The sequence below is a fragment of the Macaca mulatta genome, chromosome 5 (assembly GCF_049350105.2).
Source record: "Macaca mulatta isolate MMU2019108-1 chromosome 5, T2T-MMU8v2.0, whole genome shotgun sequence".
Lineage (NCBI taxonomy): Eukaryota > Metazoa > Chordata > Mammalia > Primates > Cercopithecidae > Macaca > Macaca mulatta.
This window is the reverse complement of record NC_133410.1, coordinates 184711213-184730837: the sequence shown is the minus strand read 5'-3', so window position 1 is coordinate 184730837 and position 19625 is coordinate 184711213. Positions and strand designations below refer to the sequence as shown.

Genomic DNA, 19625 nt, shown 5'->3' with positions numbered 1-19625 from the left:
AGTTTATTTCTTCTTGATGAAAATTTGAGTTGTTTTCAGTTTTGGTTAATATGAATATATCTTTTATGAACATGCTCAGAATTCCTTTGAATTTTAATTTCTTGTGGATAATGAGAGGCCATTCATATTTAAACTTAGAATATAGCTATGTTATTGGAGTTTCTTACGCCAAGCTACACACCAGGCTTCATCTTCCAACTTGGTCTTCATCAATTGGTTTTACTTGTCATATATTTTGTTATTTCAAAATTTATTTCTTTAACAAATTTTTATAAAACACTTAGTATATGCTAGACATTATTCCTAATGCTTTTAAGTACTGACTTGTTTAATATTTAATCATTCTGACAACCTCTTGAGATAGTTGTTATTAGTATTTGCATTTTACAAATTATGAAATGGAGGCATAGAGAAATTAATCAACTTCCTGAGGTCACAGGAGGAGAAGTAGGAGAGTTAAGATTCAAACCAAGGTGCTCTGGCTCCTGAGGCAATGCTGGCTCTCTAGAGATGTTCATATGTGAGTAAGGAATGCCTCTAACATAATCTCATATAACCTTAGAATAAATAGCCATGCCCCTTTAATATGCTACAAATTGTCTTTATAGTAAACAATGGCACAAAAATTAGGTACATATAAAATGTGCTCGTTTGAGTGACAAGGTTGATAAACTGAAGAGACTCTCCACAAGTCAAATATGGGCAAAGCATGCTTACCTGTTGACCCCATTCAGTTCCTCACGAATGTTTCCTCATTTGTTTGGGGAGCGAGCTTTCATTCTCTCCATGTGTGAGTTGCCAAATTCATGTGATAAATATGCAAAGGCTGAACAGTTCAGTCCCTTCAGTCTGCCTTCCCTTGCCATACACACAAAAAATCTGATCTTGGTTTCATGGACCTCAGTGTGATGCATATTCATCTTTGTTGGTCTTTGCAAAACACGGCCAAAGCCCACTACTGCCTTTGGTGATATTACAGACAGAGGCCAGGCGGGGGAGCTCCGCAAAAAACACTACATAGAAAGTGTGACCGAGCCAAGCTTGGAGGCAGTTACCACACACACAAAAATGAAGCCAAAATGTAACTGGAAAGCAAAATAGAGGCTTGAGAATTGTCCAAGTGAGAAAGACAAGGAGAGAATATCAACACTAAACTAATGCGGAGGTTGGTGGACAAATAAAGGCTTCACCCGACTTTTTATTGATTTGAGATTTGAGATTCTGGCACTAGATAAAGGAAAGAGCAAAACAAAGAGCAGAATCGAGAGAAAATCGATTGCTTGAAAAACTGGGTACGGTTTACAGGCTGCGAGTCCCGACTGTGTCAGCTGATGAGTTTAACACTATGACAGCGCAGTCCTCGCCTGCCTGCTCGCTGTTGCAGTCCCCACACTGCTGTGTGCCCTATAGCACCTGGCACACGGCGCTCAAGAGATGTGTGTGAATGAAGGAGCCATATCTTGACTCGCAACTGAGAGCAGTAAGCTGGAGTTTGAGAAATTACTGTGGGACAGGTTTGTTTATTATTATTTTATTTATTTGTTTGTTTGTTTGTTTGTTTTGGGACTGGAGTCTCGCTCTGGCGCCCAGGCTGGAGTGCAGTGGCGCGATCTCAGCTCACTGCAAGCTCCGCCTCCCGGGTTCACGCCATTCTCCTGCCTCAGCCTCCTGGGACTACAGGCGCCGCCACCACGCTCCGCTACTTTTTTTGTATTTTTTTTTAGTAGAGACGGGGTTTCACCGTGTTTGCCAGGATGGTCTCGATCTCCTGACCTCGTGATCTGCCCGCCTCAGCCTCTCAAAGTGCTGGGATTGCAGGCGTGAGCCACCGAGCCCGGCCTCTTTATTATTTTTGAAAAGGATAAAATCAGGGGCTCACCAGTTGAGGGGCTGCCTTTAAAAGGAAATTAAAATGCAGGGCATATTCTCACACACCCTTCCAATGGGCCTGTAATAGAACTATTTTCCTGTTTTCATAGTTGAGAAAACAGGCTCAGAGGGATTAAGGAGCTTGCCCAAGTTCAAACAGCTCATAACTAGAGCAACTGGTTCTTCTGAAGACCTTGCCCTGCCTGCCTACCACATTCTGCTGACTTATCCTGATTAGCCTGGGACATACAGCGTGTCAGCTGCTAGATGCTCATCAGAGCAAATGTCGAGGCTTTAAGGTGGCCATGTAGTTTTTGTTGTCTTCATTTCCCTACTGGTACAACCTCAGTTAATTCACGGGTTGCATTAGGGTTACAGTAATATACAACAAGATGTATTTGCTGTTACTGTTCTTATTATCATTGCCACGATCATATCTTCAGGTAAGAGTTCCCAGTTCCAGAGCCTTGATTTCTTCAATCAGGAGCCGTGGATGCCAGCGTGGGATACGTTTTATTTCTAAAACCCAAAATATCTGCTGTTTTCCCAGGATATATCAAACTGTTGAGTAACTTTGTTATGGAGCCTGGGAAGAAGAAATTACTCAGAATATTTGTGATGTGTGTATTTCTTAAGAAGTTACGGCTGTCTTTCATACCATGGAGCAAAAAATACATCATTTGTTTTATATATAACGTTGGTTATGAATTCTGTTTGTAGAAATGGACATATTTCCTAATACCAGAGGGGGACTGATTGATTTCCATTATATAGCTACATGTCTACAGTAGGCAGTGAGTATAGTGTTATTGGAAGTTGGACATTTCACTAGACAAGCACACAGTAAAATTTCCGTGCCTGGCATGCAACAGATTCTAATTTAACTTAAATAACAAAGTAATAGTAATAATTACAATGTAACTAACATTTGTTGAACTCTTACAGTGCAGGCAAGTGAGTGCTTCACATGAATTACTGCATTTAAACCTCCCAACATGGGAAGTGGATACTTTTTCATGGAACTCTTTACAGGTAAGGAAGTGGAGGTGCAGGGAGGGTTACCAGATCGTCCAAGATTACACATCTGTGGTAGAGGAAATACTTGAACTTAGTTTGTATTTTACTACACTGGATATGATATTTGAAATTAGAGCAAGGTTGAATATGTACTATCCTTTTCACATATTATTTTATCCCATTAAGCTTAACAAGGAAAAGATGAAGCCCAGCTCATTTTCTGTCTTCTGTACGCAGGTGGAGGAATAAATTCTGCCGCCTGCTTGCATGGCTGCCGCGGGGATGAAGGAGAGGGGACTCAGCCAGATGCTAAATTCTCAATTTCCAGGTTTATATTATTGCCTGCAAGTATGAAGATGGGAATATTACCAGCTAGTGCATGACTTGTGCTTATCTTGCTTTCTCCAGGATAGAAGCACCAGAGGCTAGCAGACACTAGCCAGAGACTGAGTGGTGGTCACCGGAGTGACTCCTGCGGCCCCAGCAGACATGTGCTGAGGCTCCCCGTTGCTCATATTCTATGGGATCACAGGGAGCTGGGACATGGAAGCATGAAGAGTACTAAGTTGACTGTGTAAATTGCTGGAGAAAGGTGAACTATGTACTAGTGTTGCTCATGTTGTATAAAAAGTATTAAATTTATAAGTCTAATAAGAATATGTTTGAAATATAATTTTTCTCTAAAATTCATAATTGGAGTTAAAATAGATTTGAAATCCATGCACATAAGTCAGCTACTTATGTTGTTAAAGAAACTCTAATCTTAGATTCCTAAACGGGGTCCTCATAGATCCCAATTTTATTAGCCAATTGGCCATGTTCCAGGGTAAATGATATATTTTACCTGATAGAAGAAATGATCATTATTAATTCATACGTGTGTATAAGAATACTGATCAAATTGCTATGCTGGGCCTGATGCAGAGGCTTATGCCTATAATCCCAGCACTTTGGGAGGCTGAGACAGGCGGATCACCTGAGGTTAGGAGTTCGAGACCAGCCTGGCCAACATGGTGAAACCCTGTCTCTACTAAAAAACACAAAAATTAGCCAGGCATGGTGGCATGTGCCTGTGATCCCAGCTACTCAGGAGGCTGAGGCAGGAGAATCACTTGAACCCGGGAGGTGGAGGCTGCCGTGAGCCCAGATAGTGCCACTGCGCCACTGCACTCCAGCCTGGGTGACAGAGTGAGACTCCATCTCAAAAAAAAAAAAAAAAATTGCTATGCTGGAAGTACTGGAAAGATCACTGTGGCATCATTTCACTTCTAATGTGATCCCATACTTTGGATCTTCAAAATGATGTCATTGAAAGTTTTCCCTTTCAATAGTCTTTTAAATAAGTGGTTAGTTAAAATGAGATTGTTAGAACAAGTTCTTAATCATAGAAGATTTGGGTGAGACACATCAGCTTCGGCCCAGTAACGTACTCCACTATTTAGCCAAAGGCTATTTATAACCCACACGGGGCACAAATGTACACTGTAGATCACAGGGTGTGGCTACCTCGGAGGACAGTGGTTAAACCAGGCAATTATCAATGTTTCAACACTAACATCTGAATAATAATCTGAGAGGCACTGCAGGGCAAAAAACCTGGGTTGGAATCTCAGTGCTTCCACTTCAAGATGTATAATCTTGTGCAAATTCCTTACCTTCTTTCAGTCTCTCTTTCTTCATCTGTTGTACAGAAGGGATAATGATACCCACTTCATAACTTCTCTTTATAAGGACTCCAGAAAATATAAATACACCAGGGTTTGTTTTTTTTTTTTTCCCCATACAAGTGAGAGAGGCCTTCAATTCAAGTTGATTTGATTAACAACAGCAAAAATGACTTTATTACTTCGTATTACTGTCAAATCTATATTACTGTCAGATTAGCTACTTCAGGTGCAACTGACTAGATCCAGGTGCTCAAATGAAGGTACTGTGATGCTGCCTTTCCAAATCTCAGCAGTGCTTTTCTTTTTATTGGCTTAATTCCTAGGCGAGCTATTTCTTTACTGTCAATTATACCTCCAGCATCTTTAGGCTTAGATCTTGCTATCTTAGCCTTCCCTGCAGAGGATGAGTGCTTTTTCCAAAACTCCAGCAGAAGTCCCGGAAATATCTTTCTTGGCTAGTTTTGGTCAAGTATCCTTCTTTCTCTAGAGCCAGGAGATCAAGTACATGGACTTATGTTGGGCAAGATATGATCCTTCAAAGAAATGCTGGGTTTACAAGAAAAGAAAAAACCAAATTCCCAACATTTCATTCTAATAAACTCTGTAGAAAATTGCTTGGCATATAGTAAGAATTTTAATGATTTTAAGAAATCTATTTTTTAAACTCTTATATATGCAGAACTACCAGCTTTCAGCCAAGTTTTTCTGGACAACATATACATGAATAAAGCTCATTTAACCTGAAGCAATTTCTAGTTAGGGCAGATCTCAATATGTGATGTTTGATGTAACTCAATTTTTAGGATAAAGGCTATTCTGTGTTTTGGGGAAAGCTAGTGAATTTTTCCAAAGAGCCTGGATGCAATCTAAGTTAGTGACCCTTTTTGTGGCTAAATACCTTTTTTGTGGATTATCATAATGCTAGCAGAAATTACTCTTTTATGGCAAGAGACCAAACAAACACAGGAATTTCCCCCCAAGTAGGATAGTCCAACAAAATAGCTCTCACCCAAACTTTCCCCAGCCAACACTATAAATAATAATAATTTGATAATTATAATCTCTAAGAGAGCTTATCCTGCATCAATAATTATGGTTATCTCATAGAAACCTGAGACATCAGTGTCTATAATTCTGCTGTGAATATATTAATTGTCTATGACAAAAGCATTATGTCATAATATCTACGTCTGCATCAGGAGTTATGAAAATGTGTTTTGCCTTTTTAAAGTATCTATTTCCATTAGTGCAGCTTGGGGGTAAGTGAAGATAAACAGGATATACTGAATGGAGATAAGGCTAAATTCGGTTTTTCATTCCCTTTAAGGAATTCAGTTTGAAGTGTAAACACTGCTGTTTTCATTTCAAATTCTCATGTATTCTGAACATCTAGGGGCTTCATTTGCCTTTATTTTTTCTCATGAGATTTCACAAAACAAACAAACAAAAAAAGAGGATTATGTTTTCAGTAGTGTTTTAAATGCAATAGTGAATAGATTACCGTGACAACTTGCATAATTTTTTCTCTTTCATCAGCCATCATTGGCCTTCAAATTTATGGGTAAATGACCTTTCTGAGTTTGTATTCACTGCATACAAATAATCCTCAGTAACCTGTTCTAGGGCTAGGAACCTGTCTGCCATTATGCTGAACATTAGCAACCTTACTGTTTGAAATGTGTCACTGTGGTTTTGTTTTTTGGAATATTAGGAATAAAAAAAGTCAATTAGAGCCTTTAGATATCTACCAGAGAATTAAAAATTACATTTTTTTAAAGGGTGGGCCCAGTGGCTCATGCCTGTAGTCCCAGCTACTACAGAGGCTGAGGTGGGAGGACTGCTTGAGCCTGGGAGGTCGAGGCTGCAGTGAGCTGTCATCATGACACTGCACTCCAGCCTAGGTGACAGAGCAAGACCCTGCCTCAAGAAAAAAAAAAAAGTCATCGAAAGTGGGTCACTATATTTCCCCTCTGTTAAGATTTAGCAACTGGAAAGCACTAGAAATAGGCACTTTTTTTTTTATATCCCGTTGATATTTTCCATCTAATAGCTTGGATCAATACTGTAGCTAAGTCAAAACAGTTTAGTCCCATAATCTCTAGACGCAAAATTCCCTCTTTTATGAAAATTTAAAGGCTATCTGGTTATATTTGAAAGTCATTTTCCTATTCAACTTCTGAGTGACATGAAACTAAGTCCCTAAAGCACAGCAACAATTCATATAGTACCCTGGGACACTGAAGAGAAGAGTGAGCAAGAGACTCAAAAAGAGGAAGGTGGGGAGTCCCAGGGGGCGGCTGTACAGTCTCTTCTCTGATACCTGCATGGAGGTGAGAAAAAGAGGCACCTAGAAAGGTGACAGCAGGAGGAAAGCCAGGGAGCCCTTGTTCTTCAGGAGTTGCTGTGAGGATCATTCCCTTAACACTGATGTCCTGATTCCCACTCCATTATTTTATTAAAATACTGAGTTGAAGGTCATCAGTGAACTTCTGGCCAGACTCAACTTACTTTCCTTTATCCTCATCCTTTTATTAGGTTGGTGAAAAAGTAACTGCGATTTTTGCCATTAAAAGCAATTGCAAAAACCGCAATTACTTTTACACCAACCTAATAGTTCTTAATCATTGGACCCTGCCTTGAACACTCAGTGTTTTTTAATGTACTAACTCTCAACTACCTTACTTGACTTTCTCTCTGTTGTTTTAGTGGAAACCACTCACCAACACATAGCTTTGAATAGTCCAACAGTATTAGCCCCTCTCTCTTTATTCCCACTTAGTAAGCGCACACAACGTTCCGTCTTATTTAATCGTCGTAGCATGTATGCAGCTTACTGGAGCAATTGGGTTCCCGATCACATATAATTTTGTATGATCTCTTGTGTGTGTGTCGGGGGCGGGGGCAGTATGTGTGTGCGTCTGTGAATCTGTGTGACTGTCTCAGTCTCTGTATGTATGAGTCATATTTGCTCAATCAGATTGTAAGTGCTTAAAAATAGAAAATTTTAGAGGCAACTTGAGCATGTATTTTATGTTCAAATAGTGCTGTTCTTTATAATGAACTTATATAGGTCTCTAAAGCTCTCTGAGCCCAACTTTTCTCATCTTTAAAATGTGAATAATAATATCCACCCCTAAGATGAAATAAATTCATAAATAAATATATGCATGTAGCATCCAGTATACCCTCAATAAATGATTTTTCCTATGTTTTAACTTTTCTCACATCACCCATTCTAGTAATACAATGTTGAGTTCAGTTTCAACATTTTAGTTTGACTGATTCATCGAAGCTAACAAGATCAGGAAAGTTGTGACGTACTGAGCTAATCAACTAGATCTTGCTACCACAGTCTTTCAACGTGGTATATTATAAAAACATTTATCTCAGTAAGTCACTTCAGTGACTAATCAATATTTTATTTTCCTGAGGAAATGAAAATGCCAGGAAAATAGATGCACAATACTTTTAATGTGGTTATGTGTCTTTTAAATATTAACAGATTTGTTCATAGTGTTATTTGGAAGGATTTATAATATGAAAAATACAGCATCTAATTTCCACTTGAAGAATTCATATGCTATGAGTTATTTTATTTGGGCTTAATTTTTATTTAGTAATTAACAGACTCAGAGATGGTAAAATTTGCTGAGGGAAAGTATACCAACAGAACATACAAATGGGAATCAAGTAATTCATAAAAACAAAGCCAGATGTCTTGACATAAAATCCTAAATATTATACTGTAGTTTTTTGTACTAGTAAAACTAGATGTATTTAAACTTAATGCACCGATGATTCCAGCCTTAGTGAAATGAAAATGTTGCTTAGCCCCAAAGAATCCAGGCTTCTGATTAGCTCATGCAAAGACAATTATTTGTAATAGCATTTACTGGTAGAGAGAAAGGACTGAAACCTTAGATGGGCACGAAGACGTGACTAAGGCGGGTTTTATTTCTGATCCTGAAGCATTGAAGGGGAAGTCTGCAGTGACTCAGAGCACTGCGATGGCCCAGCTGTCCACGGACATACCTCTCTAGTGTGGAGTCAGGCATCACCATGCCAGAGGGAGGACTCACCGTAGAAGCATCAGCATGTATTGACTCAACTGACACAGTCTTACCGGTAGTGAAAGAGAGGAACATTTTGTTAATCTTCTATTTGAAGTTAATTTTCACTGATTTCGAAAGCACATATTGAAATGGCACACTGGGTCTAATTAGTGTCTGCCTAGCCAGTATTCTGCCTCTGAAAATGATACTAGGGGCCATTTTCATAAGAAGCTTGGTAATTTCTTTCTAATATATAGATCTAATTATTATTATTATTTTTTCTGAGAGCCATTCATTCACTGGGGAAAGAAGCAGCCTGCTTTATTTGACATATTTATTTTACAGCCATTTCTCCTGTGTTGGAATGCATCAGGCAAATCTGTCCAATCAGTTAACATACTCAGCATAAAATGGATACACCAAGGGAGAGAAGCACACAACACTTACTAGTATGACCAGTCATAGGTACGCTCCTTATTCCAAGAACGGACACTTCTATTTTCTTACGGTTGTTATTTTTTGTTCTTTTGGAACTTCTCAAATGAATTAGGCAGCAAATACCACAATCAACAGGCCCCAAACCCGGTCATAGAAATATGTAACTAAATTCCCTGTAAGAAATGATATTTAGTATTTTGGCATATCATTTTTGGCTTAAATGCCAAAATATTGCTGTTCTATGTCATTTTCTTAATAATTTATTCTATTTCTCTTTTAAAATATGACTTGCCTAAGGATACCTATATACAGACGCATTTCATTAATGAATAAAACATATTGGGGTTAGCAAAGATTATAGCCCTAAAAAGTATATTGTTTTCCTTGGTTTTGGACAGTCTTGATGAAATGCATGTTTACCTGATAATCCTTCTGGATATGCCTTTTCTGACACCTCCCTCCCAGGATTACATGCTTCCTCTTTCTGCTCCCTTAATAACTGTTTTCACCTGCTTTATATTTACCTGATTTCTTTTCCGTTTCCTCTGCTAGACTCTGAGTTCCTTGTGGCAGGGACCATTCTACTTGTCTTTGTCTCTTCAAAATCTAGCAAAGTGTTTGACACATACCAAGTTCTTAAAAACTGTCCATTGGATGAAGGAACCGTGTTAAGTTATTAATCTGTGATGTTCCAGTGTCATGACTTGTAAGAAAAATGTTTATTTCTAAAACAGTAAAAACAAAATAATTGGTTAATCTGATGAGTGGTCATTAAGATACACGCCATGGACTGTTTACTGATTTAGCTCATGGTCTACAAATAGTACAGTGCCATTTTAAAGCCTTAAATGATAGACAACTTTACCTGATGTTATGAATATCATTTATATTAACAATGGGAACCCCATACACTGTCTTCAAATTGTTCTTGATAACTAAATATATCAAACGGAAAGGATATGCTTATATACTTCACTATCTGGATTTTGAAATTTGGAGCACAGAGGTGGAGTATCATTTTATATTGAGAATGGAAAGTCAGGAGACTTGCGACACGTGATGCAATTGCTTCCATGGAATATTTTCAGACCAATAGGAGTTTGCGAAGAACTTTTACGGACTGTATAAATATTTTGAGCTGTAGGCATCATTACCAGCTGATATTTTCTTTCCTCAGGACCAGCTGTTCAGGAGCATCCCGGACGAGAGCCAGGCACATTTGAGACTTGGATCCAACTAAAGACAGCCCCAGATTCTTCTGCAGCAATGTCGGTGTTGGAAGAAAATCGGCCATTTGCTCAACAATTATCCAATGTCTACTTTACAATACTTTCGCTGTTCTGTTTTAAGCTTTTTGTGAAAATCAGCCTTGCCATCCTCAGTCATTTCTACATTGTGAAAGGCAACCGCAAGGAAGCGGCAAGGATAGCAGCTGAATTTTATGGAGTAACCCAAGGACAAGGTATGTTTGTGATAATCCTCTCTTGTTTCAAGTGGAGTTTAACTTTCATTTGATCCATAATTACATGTTTTCTTTTTAGACTGCTTCAAGGTAAATATGTTATAAACTTTTGTTAAGGGAAATACTTATAACTCACTTCATGGCTTTATAAAGAGGAAAATTACTTTTTTTATGTCAATGTTTGGGTTAAAATCAAGGTATCATTGCAAAAGAGATTAAGGGAGGCATACGATATGTATAATAGGAATATATATATAATAGGAATATATATATATATATTCCTATGAAGAAACATTTTAAAACGTTAAACATTTTATTTGCCAAGTCATAGTATTAGAGATTAGTTTTAGAAGTAATTGATTGCACTTCAGTCATCCTCTAATGTGTACCTGGATTGTATAATTTTAAATCAAATCTTTAGTTATATGTAAAATAATTGTTATTAAAAAGAGGGGATTTCAAGATTTGGTTTCTCAGAACTTTAATAAGATAACCATTTGACTCTAAAATAAAGCACACACAAAAAGAAGATTGATGGTATGTATTTTTCTGATGGAGTTGTTATTGCTCAGCTCAGTTTGTAAAAAATTGATTATAAAAGGATAGAAACATAATTAATAAATTTTATATGTGTGCAGCCAAGTGCATCCATGTTCTTTAGAAGAAATTGTGGTATGAAACCAAATGAGAAACAATATTACCCGTAGACTTCAAAAGGTTGTAAAACCATTTAGGTTCTATTGGATCGATACTCTAAAAAGTAAAAATGATTCATATGGCAGGCTTTAAAGTGCCATTTTTTAATTCTCTCAGTCTTCAGATTCATTTCTGATTTGAAAATCAATAGGCATGTATGAATATTTATAGCCCAAATACCTCCAAAACAACTTAAATTGTCAGAATTGAAATTTACTGTCACACAATTTAAACATGTAAACTTGAAAGAAAAATCACTTAGAGTAGAAAGCTTGCCTTCTTAAAATCCATGTTCCTACATTTTTCAATGTGGGATGCGACTCATTTTAAAATCTAGGTTACTCTATTGTTACATGGAATGTTGAGTGAGGGTGGAAAATCTTTTTTAGTGTATGAGGTAGATAATAAGTACATTTTTCCTGAGGAAGATTGCAATTTTGCAATATGAGGAATTGATGTTCTCATTCAAAATGAGGAAAATTTAAATGTTCATAAGAATCTCTTATAGGGAAGATAAAATCTCAAGTAAATAGGCAGTATTTAACCCTTTACCTACCACCTCTGCCTTAGAACAGAGAGAACTATATTTTATGTATTTATTTATTTTCCTGGAGACTGGGGCTCACATTGTTGCCCGGGCTGGAGTGTAGTGGCTCAATTCTCACTGTATCATTGAACTCCTAGGCTCAAGGGATCATCTGGCCTTAGCCTCGTAAGTAGCTAGGACACACAACCGTGCCTGGCTAATTTTATTCTTTGCAGAGACAGAGTCTCAACATTGTCCACCTCAAGTGTGGTCTCAAACTCCTGGGCTCAAGCGATCCTCCTGCCTCAGACTCAGAAAACTCTGGAATTACAGGTGTGAGCCTCTGTGCCAGACCTGAACTGTATTGAAATGTGACATATACACTATGTGATTCATCTGTACTAAAAAATTTAGTTGGCAAGGGGAATATTTGTATACAAAACAGCAAACATAGAAAATTAAATTTTAAAACAAAAGCCATATTTGCAGATATATGAGTAAACAGCTTACATGATCGTAAGGTGGTAAAATTTACCCTCACGGGCAGCCTGTCGCACATTACTTCATGATCAGATCTTGTCTCTGTGTTATGAGAATTGCTTTACATTGACACATGAAATATTGCCTAAACAGAAGAAACTTTGTTGTGGTTGAAAAGGGTTTTAGAGGGGGCCATGGAAGCTCCTTTTTGTACATGTTTTCAAATAAAAAGAAACATCCCCTCGTTAGACAGATCTTAGTGTACTTACACTGGGAAATCATGGGAGTATATGCACTGGTTTCCACATTCCCATATACTTTTAGGATTCTATTTTAAAATAAATTAGAACTCTAGGATTTTTTGTCTCAAGAAGGAAAGAAGAAAGGAAATCGATATCAATTAATAGGAGACACTTTTCCTGGAAATATAAAATGGAAGCAAAGTTTTTAAAATTTTGTTTTGTGTTATTTTTAATATTAGAACTATTTAACAAAAATTTCCCCTCTAATATCATGCATTAATCTGTATATGAAACAATACAGTATAGTATTATAATTTTTATTCAATGTAAGCATAATTTGTTTCCAATTTTATTTTAACATTAAGAGAACAAATCAGGTACCTTATAAAACTCTTTCTTAATCTTCTACTTCTAAGCATTCATTCTTGCTTGCCCAGGAAAATTATTACTTTCTCCATTTTAACATAGTTTTTTTGTTATTTACTATAAGTAAATTATTTTTAAGTTCTGTTTGTGTCTTTATAGGTCACTAATTAGGCTTAATTATCTGTGTTTAATCCAGCAATTTCCTCCTTCCCAGGAGAGATTATCACCTTCATTCCCCTTTGAATTGGGTTTCTCATTCCTACTTTCAAGGCTTAGCCAGACTGCTCCCCAACATTTCTGATGTGGAGTTGCCAAATTCCATGAAATAAGAGATGGTGTGTATATTTTCATGTCTTTCATAATCACAGAAGACCCTGTTGACAACATTCTGGATGCCCTCCCCATGAGCAGTAGTACTTTGGTGAGAAATAAAAGGAACTGTTAACTTTCTTAGATATTATTGCCAATCAGCTGATTGTATTAGACAAATATCTGGGGTTTTTTGTTTGTTTGTTTTTTAAAAGCTCTTTCCTATCAGGCTTGAGACCAAGGTATGATTACCTATGAGAATGCTGAAAAGCTAAATGGTATCTAAAATAGCTTAAGATATTTCCTTCTTGATCCTTTTGCTATTTCGTTAAACTTTACAAATCTATCTTTTCATCTCTAAAGGCTTTTATCATCCTCATCATCATATTGCAGGGGTCTATTCTTTGCTTTGCTTTTTTGTATAACTACCTCCTGTATCATCCTTGCTGCTAAGTGTTCTGATTACAGTCTTTGTATATTAGAGGCCTAGTCTATTCCTAAAGCTAACTCTAGACTTTGAAACTGACAGGGACACTACCAGGCTTTGAAGGCTATATTGTAATATTAAACAGTGTACAGAGAGAATGAGGATGTGGAGAAATGCATTAATTTGGTGAAATCATACCAAAGGCCTAGAAGAAGCCATTAACTACTTGACTCCCAAAGATACTTCGAGAGGCATCTCTTCTCTTCTGTTAAGGGCACTACTTTTCAAGTTCTGTGTTAGACTCTGAAGAAGTTTAGCAGTTTTTGCTACAAATGGACAGGACAAGTTCTAAGCATTGATTTTTTTGAGCACCCTTGATATCAAGACACGGAGGATACAGTATACATAAAAGGCAAAATGTATTGTTCTCATCCTTAAGTTTATATTCTAATTGAGGAGATAGGATATCTACAGATAATAGTCACTTTCCAAAATACTCACTGCCAAATGACTTTAAAGAATGAATGGGTCATTTTCCAATTGTACTTTCAGAGATATCTTCAAAGAGGAGGCAGATCTTGAGGTGACTCCAGGAATGAACGAGGCGTGGATTTATGGGTGCACATGGACTGTTGGGAGTCAGTAGATTTGGCTGGAGTGGAGAGTTCATGCAGTAGAAAAGTAATAATAAGTTGGGCCCAGATGTAAAGGAAGTTGAATGCCATGCTAAACAATTCAGACTTAACTTTGAAGGCAGCAGGCATCATTGAAAGTTTTTCATATGAAAGAAGGTGGGAAAATAAAAAAGGGTATGTATTAAACCATAATTTAAAGTATATCTCTATAGTAATATTCTCTGGAGTTGGATGAGACAGATTTGAAATAAGTTGACCGGTTAGGACCTTGCCGTGTGGAGATGAGGACCTAGACTAGTTTGGTAATGGTGGTATGGACAGAAAACAAAGAATAACAACAAAAAATAAACAAAGAAAAAGAAAAGAAGAAAGAAAGAATGTGATGGTACCTGTAAATAGCATTCAAATAGCCTTTAAATTGGCAGAAAGAGCAAATGTTACCTTAGAGTAACATTTTAACATATTATTTTTTTCATTTTAACATAGCTTTTTCTCCCAGAGTTAGATACTAACATGTCAATCAGAAGATTGATTAGTCACACAGGTCAAGTCTGCAGCCTCCAGCCAAGGCCACCCCTTGAAAGTGAACCCTTAGAGCTTGCTGAGTCTGGTAGGTTACATACCTATCCCTACTGGGAAATATCAATGTAAATCAGGAAGTAACAGAATTATAATCTGATTTCTAGTCTTGCATTTGATTTATTTAATGTATTCTTTTCGTTCCAAATTATATTTTTAAGCACCAAGCCTTCTGATTATGACTTGGCTCCAATCTCAATCTGCCCACAGAAAGAAAATGTGCCAACTTGCCCTCAGGACTGTTTTAGTCCATCTGGCATTTGTAGGTCTTGTTGCAAATTAATACATTTGCATCATGATATCAATCAACAGTACTTTGTGTTTGTGGAGTTGTAAGTCCATTTCTGAGACATACATTTGCTCCAGACTTGCTGACAGATTTCTGAGCCTGCAAGGTAATGGACCAAATTTTGGATTGTGGAAAATTCCTCAAGATAACGTGTCTCTGAGGCTGCTTGAGAAACAATCTGGTGACACCCAAGCTCTTCAGGTGCTCCTTTCACGGTTGAGATTTTATGTAGAATACACAACACATGTAAAATCATCGTATGGAATATTTATGCTTGTGATTTCATAAGTTTTATTTTAGGGTTGCCATTAATCATGAATTTTTTTTTGTCAAGTCTGTGGTAGACACTTGGAAATAGGACATAGTATAAATGTGTGACCTTAAGCTGAATGGCAGGTGAACTTAGCATTTTGGAGAATAGCATAACCTGGATAGGAAAAGCAGCTAGAATTTGATGTAATATCTTTTTTTCTCCATAAATAAACTCCATCCTAGGTTTAAAACCAACTTTAGGAATTTAGCTTTACAGCCAGTGCTAGCAATAGAAGCAGTAGTATTCTTTATACCTGTTTCTGAGGAGCAACTTATTTCATGTGACTTTTGGTGCTGCTGGTTACCTGTGCACGAGATTAGTTATCTTAGGGACATTCTGAGAATTACAGCAAAGAATCTGTAGTGAATCTGTAGGATGACTTATTAATAATATCTTTATTATATAAAGGTAAATATTATCAATATGTGGAAGTTTTTGGACACATTTTCTATACGTAGGTGGAACAACTCCAGAGAATAATAACTGGAATTGATAGAACTGTTCTTGTATGACAAAATACATGGCATTATACTCAAAAGTGCTACTACTTTTTTTTTTCAAAGAGGTTCTAATTTTGTCCAAGCGCTACTTTTTCAGAAATGCCTGAACACTTTTGTGGAAGAAACCACTATAATCCTGCAAATTAAAAATGAAATCTGGGAACAAAGTTCCAAGTTTAGAAAAGACTTTGTCAAATTTTAACGTATTAATGCTTTTCCTCTCCTTCTGTTCCTTATTCATTTTGTGTTGCTATAAAGGAATAGCTGAGGCTGGGGAAAGAAAACAGGTTTATTTAGCTAATGATTCTGGTGGCTGCTGAGGTCCTCAGGCTGTTTCCACTCATAACTAAAGAGAAGGGGAGCCAACATGTGCAGAGATCACATGGTAAGAGAGGACTCAAGAGAGAGAATGGGGGCAGGTGTGTGTGCTTTTCAACAACCAGAACTCTCAGAAACTAATAGAGTGAGAACTCACTCAGCACCAAGGGAGGGAGGGCAAGCATTAATGTATCCATGAGGGATCCATCCCCATAACCCAAACATCTTCCATTAGACTGTACACCTCCAACATTGAGGATCAAATTTTCACATGAGGTTTGGAGGGGACAAATATCCAAACCATAGCACTTAATAACTTTATATTTGGAAAAATGCATACATTTTTTAAATAAAAAAAAATTGACATTGGTGGTGATAGTTTAGGAGGGATCAGTTTTCCTAGGAATATTCTTATATCTTTCGTTCATCTCTTCCTTCCTTTAATCATTCAATTACTTGCACATTTATTACTTACAACATAATGTACTTGCCCAACACTTATTTATGTATCTACCAGGTCAAAAGGCATTGTGCTAGACACTAAGGATAAACTACAGAAACTAACCACTGTCTTTCCCAACAGTGTACACAGTCTAGTGGAAGAAAGATGGATAAGCAAGTAATTTAAAAACATGGAAAATGCTATTTTACAAGATTAAAGAAGGTGCTATGGGAAGGTGCTATACAGAGAAATGTATGTAGAGCTAAGAATAGTTCTGCCTAGGATATGCCAGTTACACAGAAGCTGTACTAACAATATACACATTCTCTCACACAACTAAGCATGCATCCTTATTCTCAATGCTCAAAAGCTTCCCAGTTCCCCACTTTCACTTCCTACCAACTTTTTCACTTCTCAGTTTGCTATTTCGGACTAATGTATCTCTTACCTAAAGCTTTATCTTAGACTCAGAGTTTTGTTATTAAAAGAATTTACTTTTAGGAAGGACACAAGTATGCCTTGTGAAAAATGAGAAGTATTTTGATGAAAAAATTTCAAAATGGATTTTGTATACTTTGACAGGGGACGTTGATATTGTCAACGTTTTAAAATTTTTTACATAGTCAGGATAGTAAAGGAATGAAAACTAGGTCTTAACTTTCTGCTTCTTAATTTACTACCTCTTTTAGAAGACAGTGAATTATTAAAATAAGCTATTTTTTCTTATTCATTGCCATAACTGCTATAGCTTTGAATGTAGCTTAGTTGAATAAATACTGGGATATCTACTCTCTTCCTAGCACAATATTGTGTACTGCATGCACATATACCAATATATCTATAATATATATAGTATTTAATACCTATAATACATAACTAATACATAATAAATATAAATGCATACTATAACATGTATATAATTTCTATATTATATATGTGCATATGTTTACCATGTGTGATATATGAGTAAAAGCGGAAGACTTGGATGAGTGGAGTCAAACACTGCAGAAGTAAGACAACCAAAACAGCAAGCAGGTAGAAAACCATATGGTGCTAAAAGGAAAACAGTCAAGTTTTGCAATGGATGTTCTCCTCTAAGTCAGAAAGGGAAGAGATTGAGGTCATCTGAGACTGTAAGGCATTTCATAAATAAAGCAGAGCTTAAGGCAGAAATCCAAAGGCAGAACATATTTGGTTATGTAGATGTGGAGATGAAACCAAGCTAAATATAAAGAAAAAAAGAGGAAAAGTTTAGAATGTGGAGCCAAACAAGCCTGTTTCATCTGGAGCAAAGGTGGAAGTATAAATGTGAGGGATGAAGAAATATAAGTTGAGTGGTTGATGCTAATGGGAAAAATAAACACACATCTCGAATCATACATCTAAAAGTCAGAAGTTCTTTTAGGAACTTTCTGATGCCTTACAGGATTCAGCATATGAAAAAGGGTTGCTAGCTAATGATGGCAATAATTATCACCATACATATTTTACAAAATACTCGGTATAATGATTTAATATGTCATTATGTGTGTTTCATGAAGTACATCGCAGAGAAGATGGAGTACCTCCGCAACACTGACTCAGCCCTGCACATCCTCAGAGTGGCTCCATGGTAATTCTGTGGATTTGGGCAACAATTTTAGCAATTAAGCCCATTTTCTAAACTGCAGAGGAGAGAAGAACAATTATCCCCAGTGACAGATAAACCATGTCATTAAAAGCAGGTAAAGTATTTGGAACACCTCTTCCTCCAAAGTCACCCTCAAATAATTTTTAAAAAATCAAAAGAAAGCAAGCATTTGCTTACGAGTGATGTAGGACTTTTCTCATTTCTGGCCGGCGCAGTGGCTCACGCCTGTAATCCCAGCACTTTGGGAGGCTGAGGTGGGTAGATCGCGAGGTCAGGAGATCGAGACCATCCTGGCCAACAAGGTGAAACCCCGTCTCTACTAAAAATACAAGAATTAGCTGGGCGTTGCGGCACGTGCCTGTAATCCCAGCTGAGGCAGGAGAATTGCTTGAACCTGGGAGGCGGAGGTTGCAGTAAGCCAAGATTGCACCACTGAACTGTAGCCTGGCAACAGAGCTGGACTCCATCTCAAAAACAAACAAACAAACAGCAACAACAACAACAACAAAACAACAACAACAAAGCAAAGCATTATCAGCGGCATAGGGAACAAGTCATTTATTCTTTCCAGCCATCCCTCAGCAATGCTACAAAGCAGACCTTTGGCTTTTTAGACTGGAATTGCCCAAAGAATATCATGGCAGGGAGGGAGAGGCTTAAGGAGTTTCATAAATTGTTAAATTAATACTGAAAGAATCTTCCAGGTGGTCTGTGATTAAACAAGTCCACTCTGTGAAATTTAGGTTAAAGATGAACATATATTAGATGATTTTTTTCTCAATCCTCATCCTACAGTTCCTCATTGGTTACTATGGAAAAGGATTGAAAAAATCTGCCTTATATATTTAAGATAGATTAATATCCCATATTTAAGGTAGATTTAAGATTTTTCTAGAAGGCCCTCGGGGGCTGAGAAGCTAGGGTGGTGTGAGGGGACAAGGTCCCCATGGGTCCCCTTCCCCCTTTTGAACAGTACAACTCGGCTTTCATAAATCTTCATAAGTTGGGCTTTAAAACAGTAATAATCTTTTTCTGCAAAGAAAGGGATAAAATAATTTTTAAAACTAGACTGTCCCAGTTTATGGAAAATATTATTTGTTACACATATCTTTACAGAAGCTAACCATCTGATAATATGAGTCATAACTGAGTCTCCTTTCCAAATTCTTTCCTAGGGATTAGATGAGCAGCAAACATTTGGGGCCTGTCAGGCATGTACATAACTATGTGAAACGGCAGGAAGGCATCCTCTCTCTATCAGGACGGCTAAAATTTCCATGCCACCAGTACCCACTGAGTAAAATAGAAACCTTCAGAAATACATATACTCTTTCCAGAAGGCTTAGAGTCTTAAACTATGGGTAGAGT

General features: G+C 37.2%; 1 protein-coding gene across 4 annotated transcripts in view; it reads left to right on the top strand.

Moving 5' to 3' along the window:
• Nucleotides 1-1118: 1118 nt before the first annotated feature.
• Nucleotides 1119-19625, top strand: part of ASB5 (ankyrin repeat and SOCS box containing 5) — a 68842-nt gene continuing 50335 nt past the window's right edge. Inside the window, exons 1-5 of one of the 4 annotated variants that reach the window (XM_028848901.2) lie at nt 1119-1514; nt 2815-2901; nt 3124-3214; nt 3295-3478; nt 10221-10505. In XM_028848901.2, coding sequence (XP_028704734.2) covers nt 10310-10505 — 196 coding nt within the window. In that variant the 5' untranslated portion in view covers nt 1119-1514; nt 2815-2901; nt 3124-3214; nt 3295-3478; nt 10221-10309. Of the gene's footprint in view, nt 1515-2178; nt 2313-2814; nt 2902-3123; nt 3215-3294; nt 3479-9865; nt 10506-18168; nt 18352-19625 lie in introns of those variants that run through there. The other 3 variants (XM_078002737.1, XM_078002738.1, XM_078002740.1) reach the window with 3 other exon arrangements.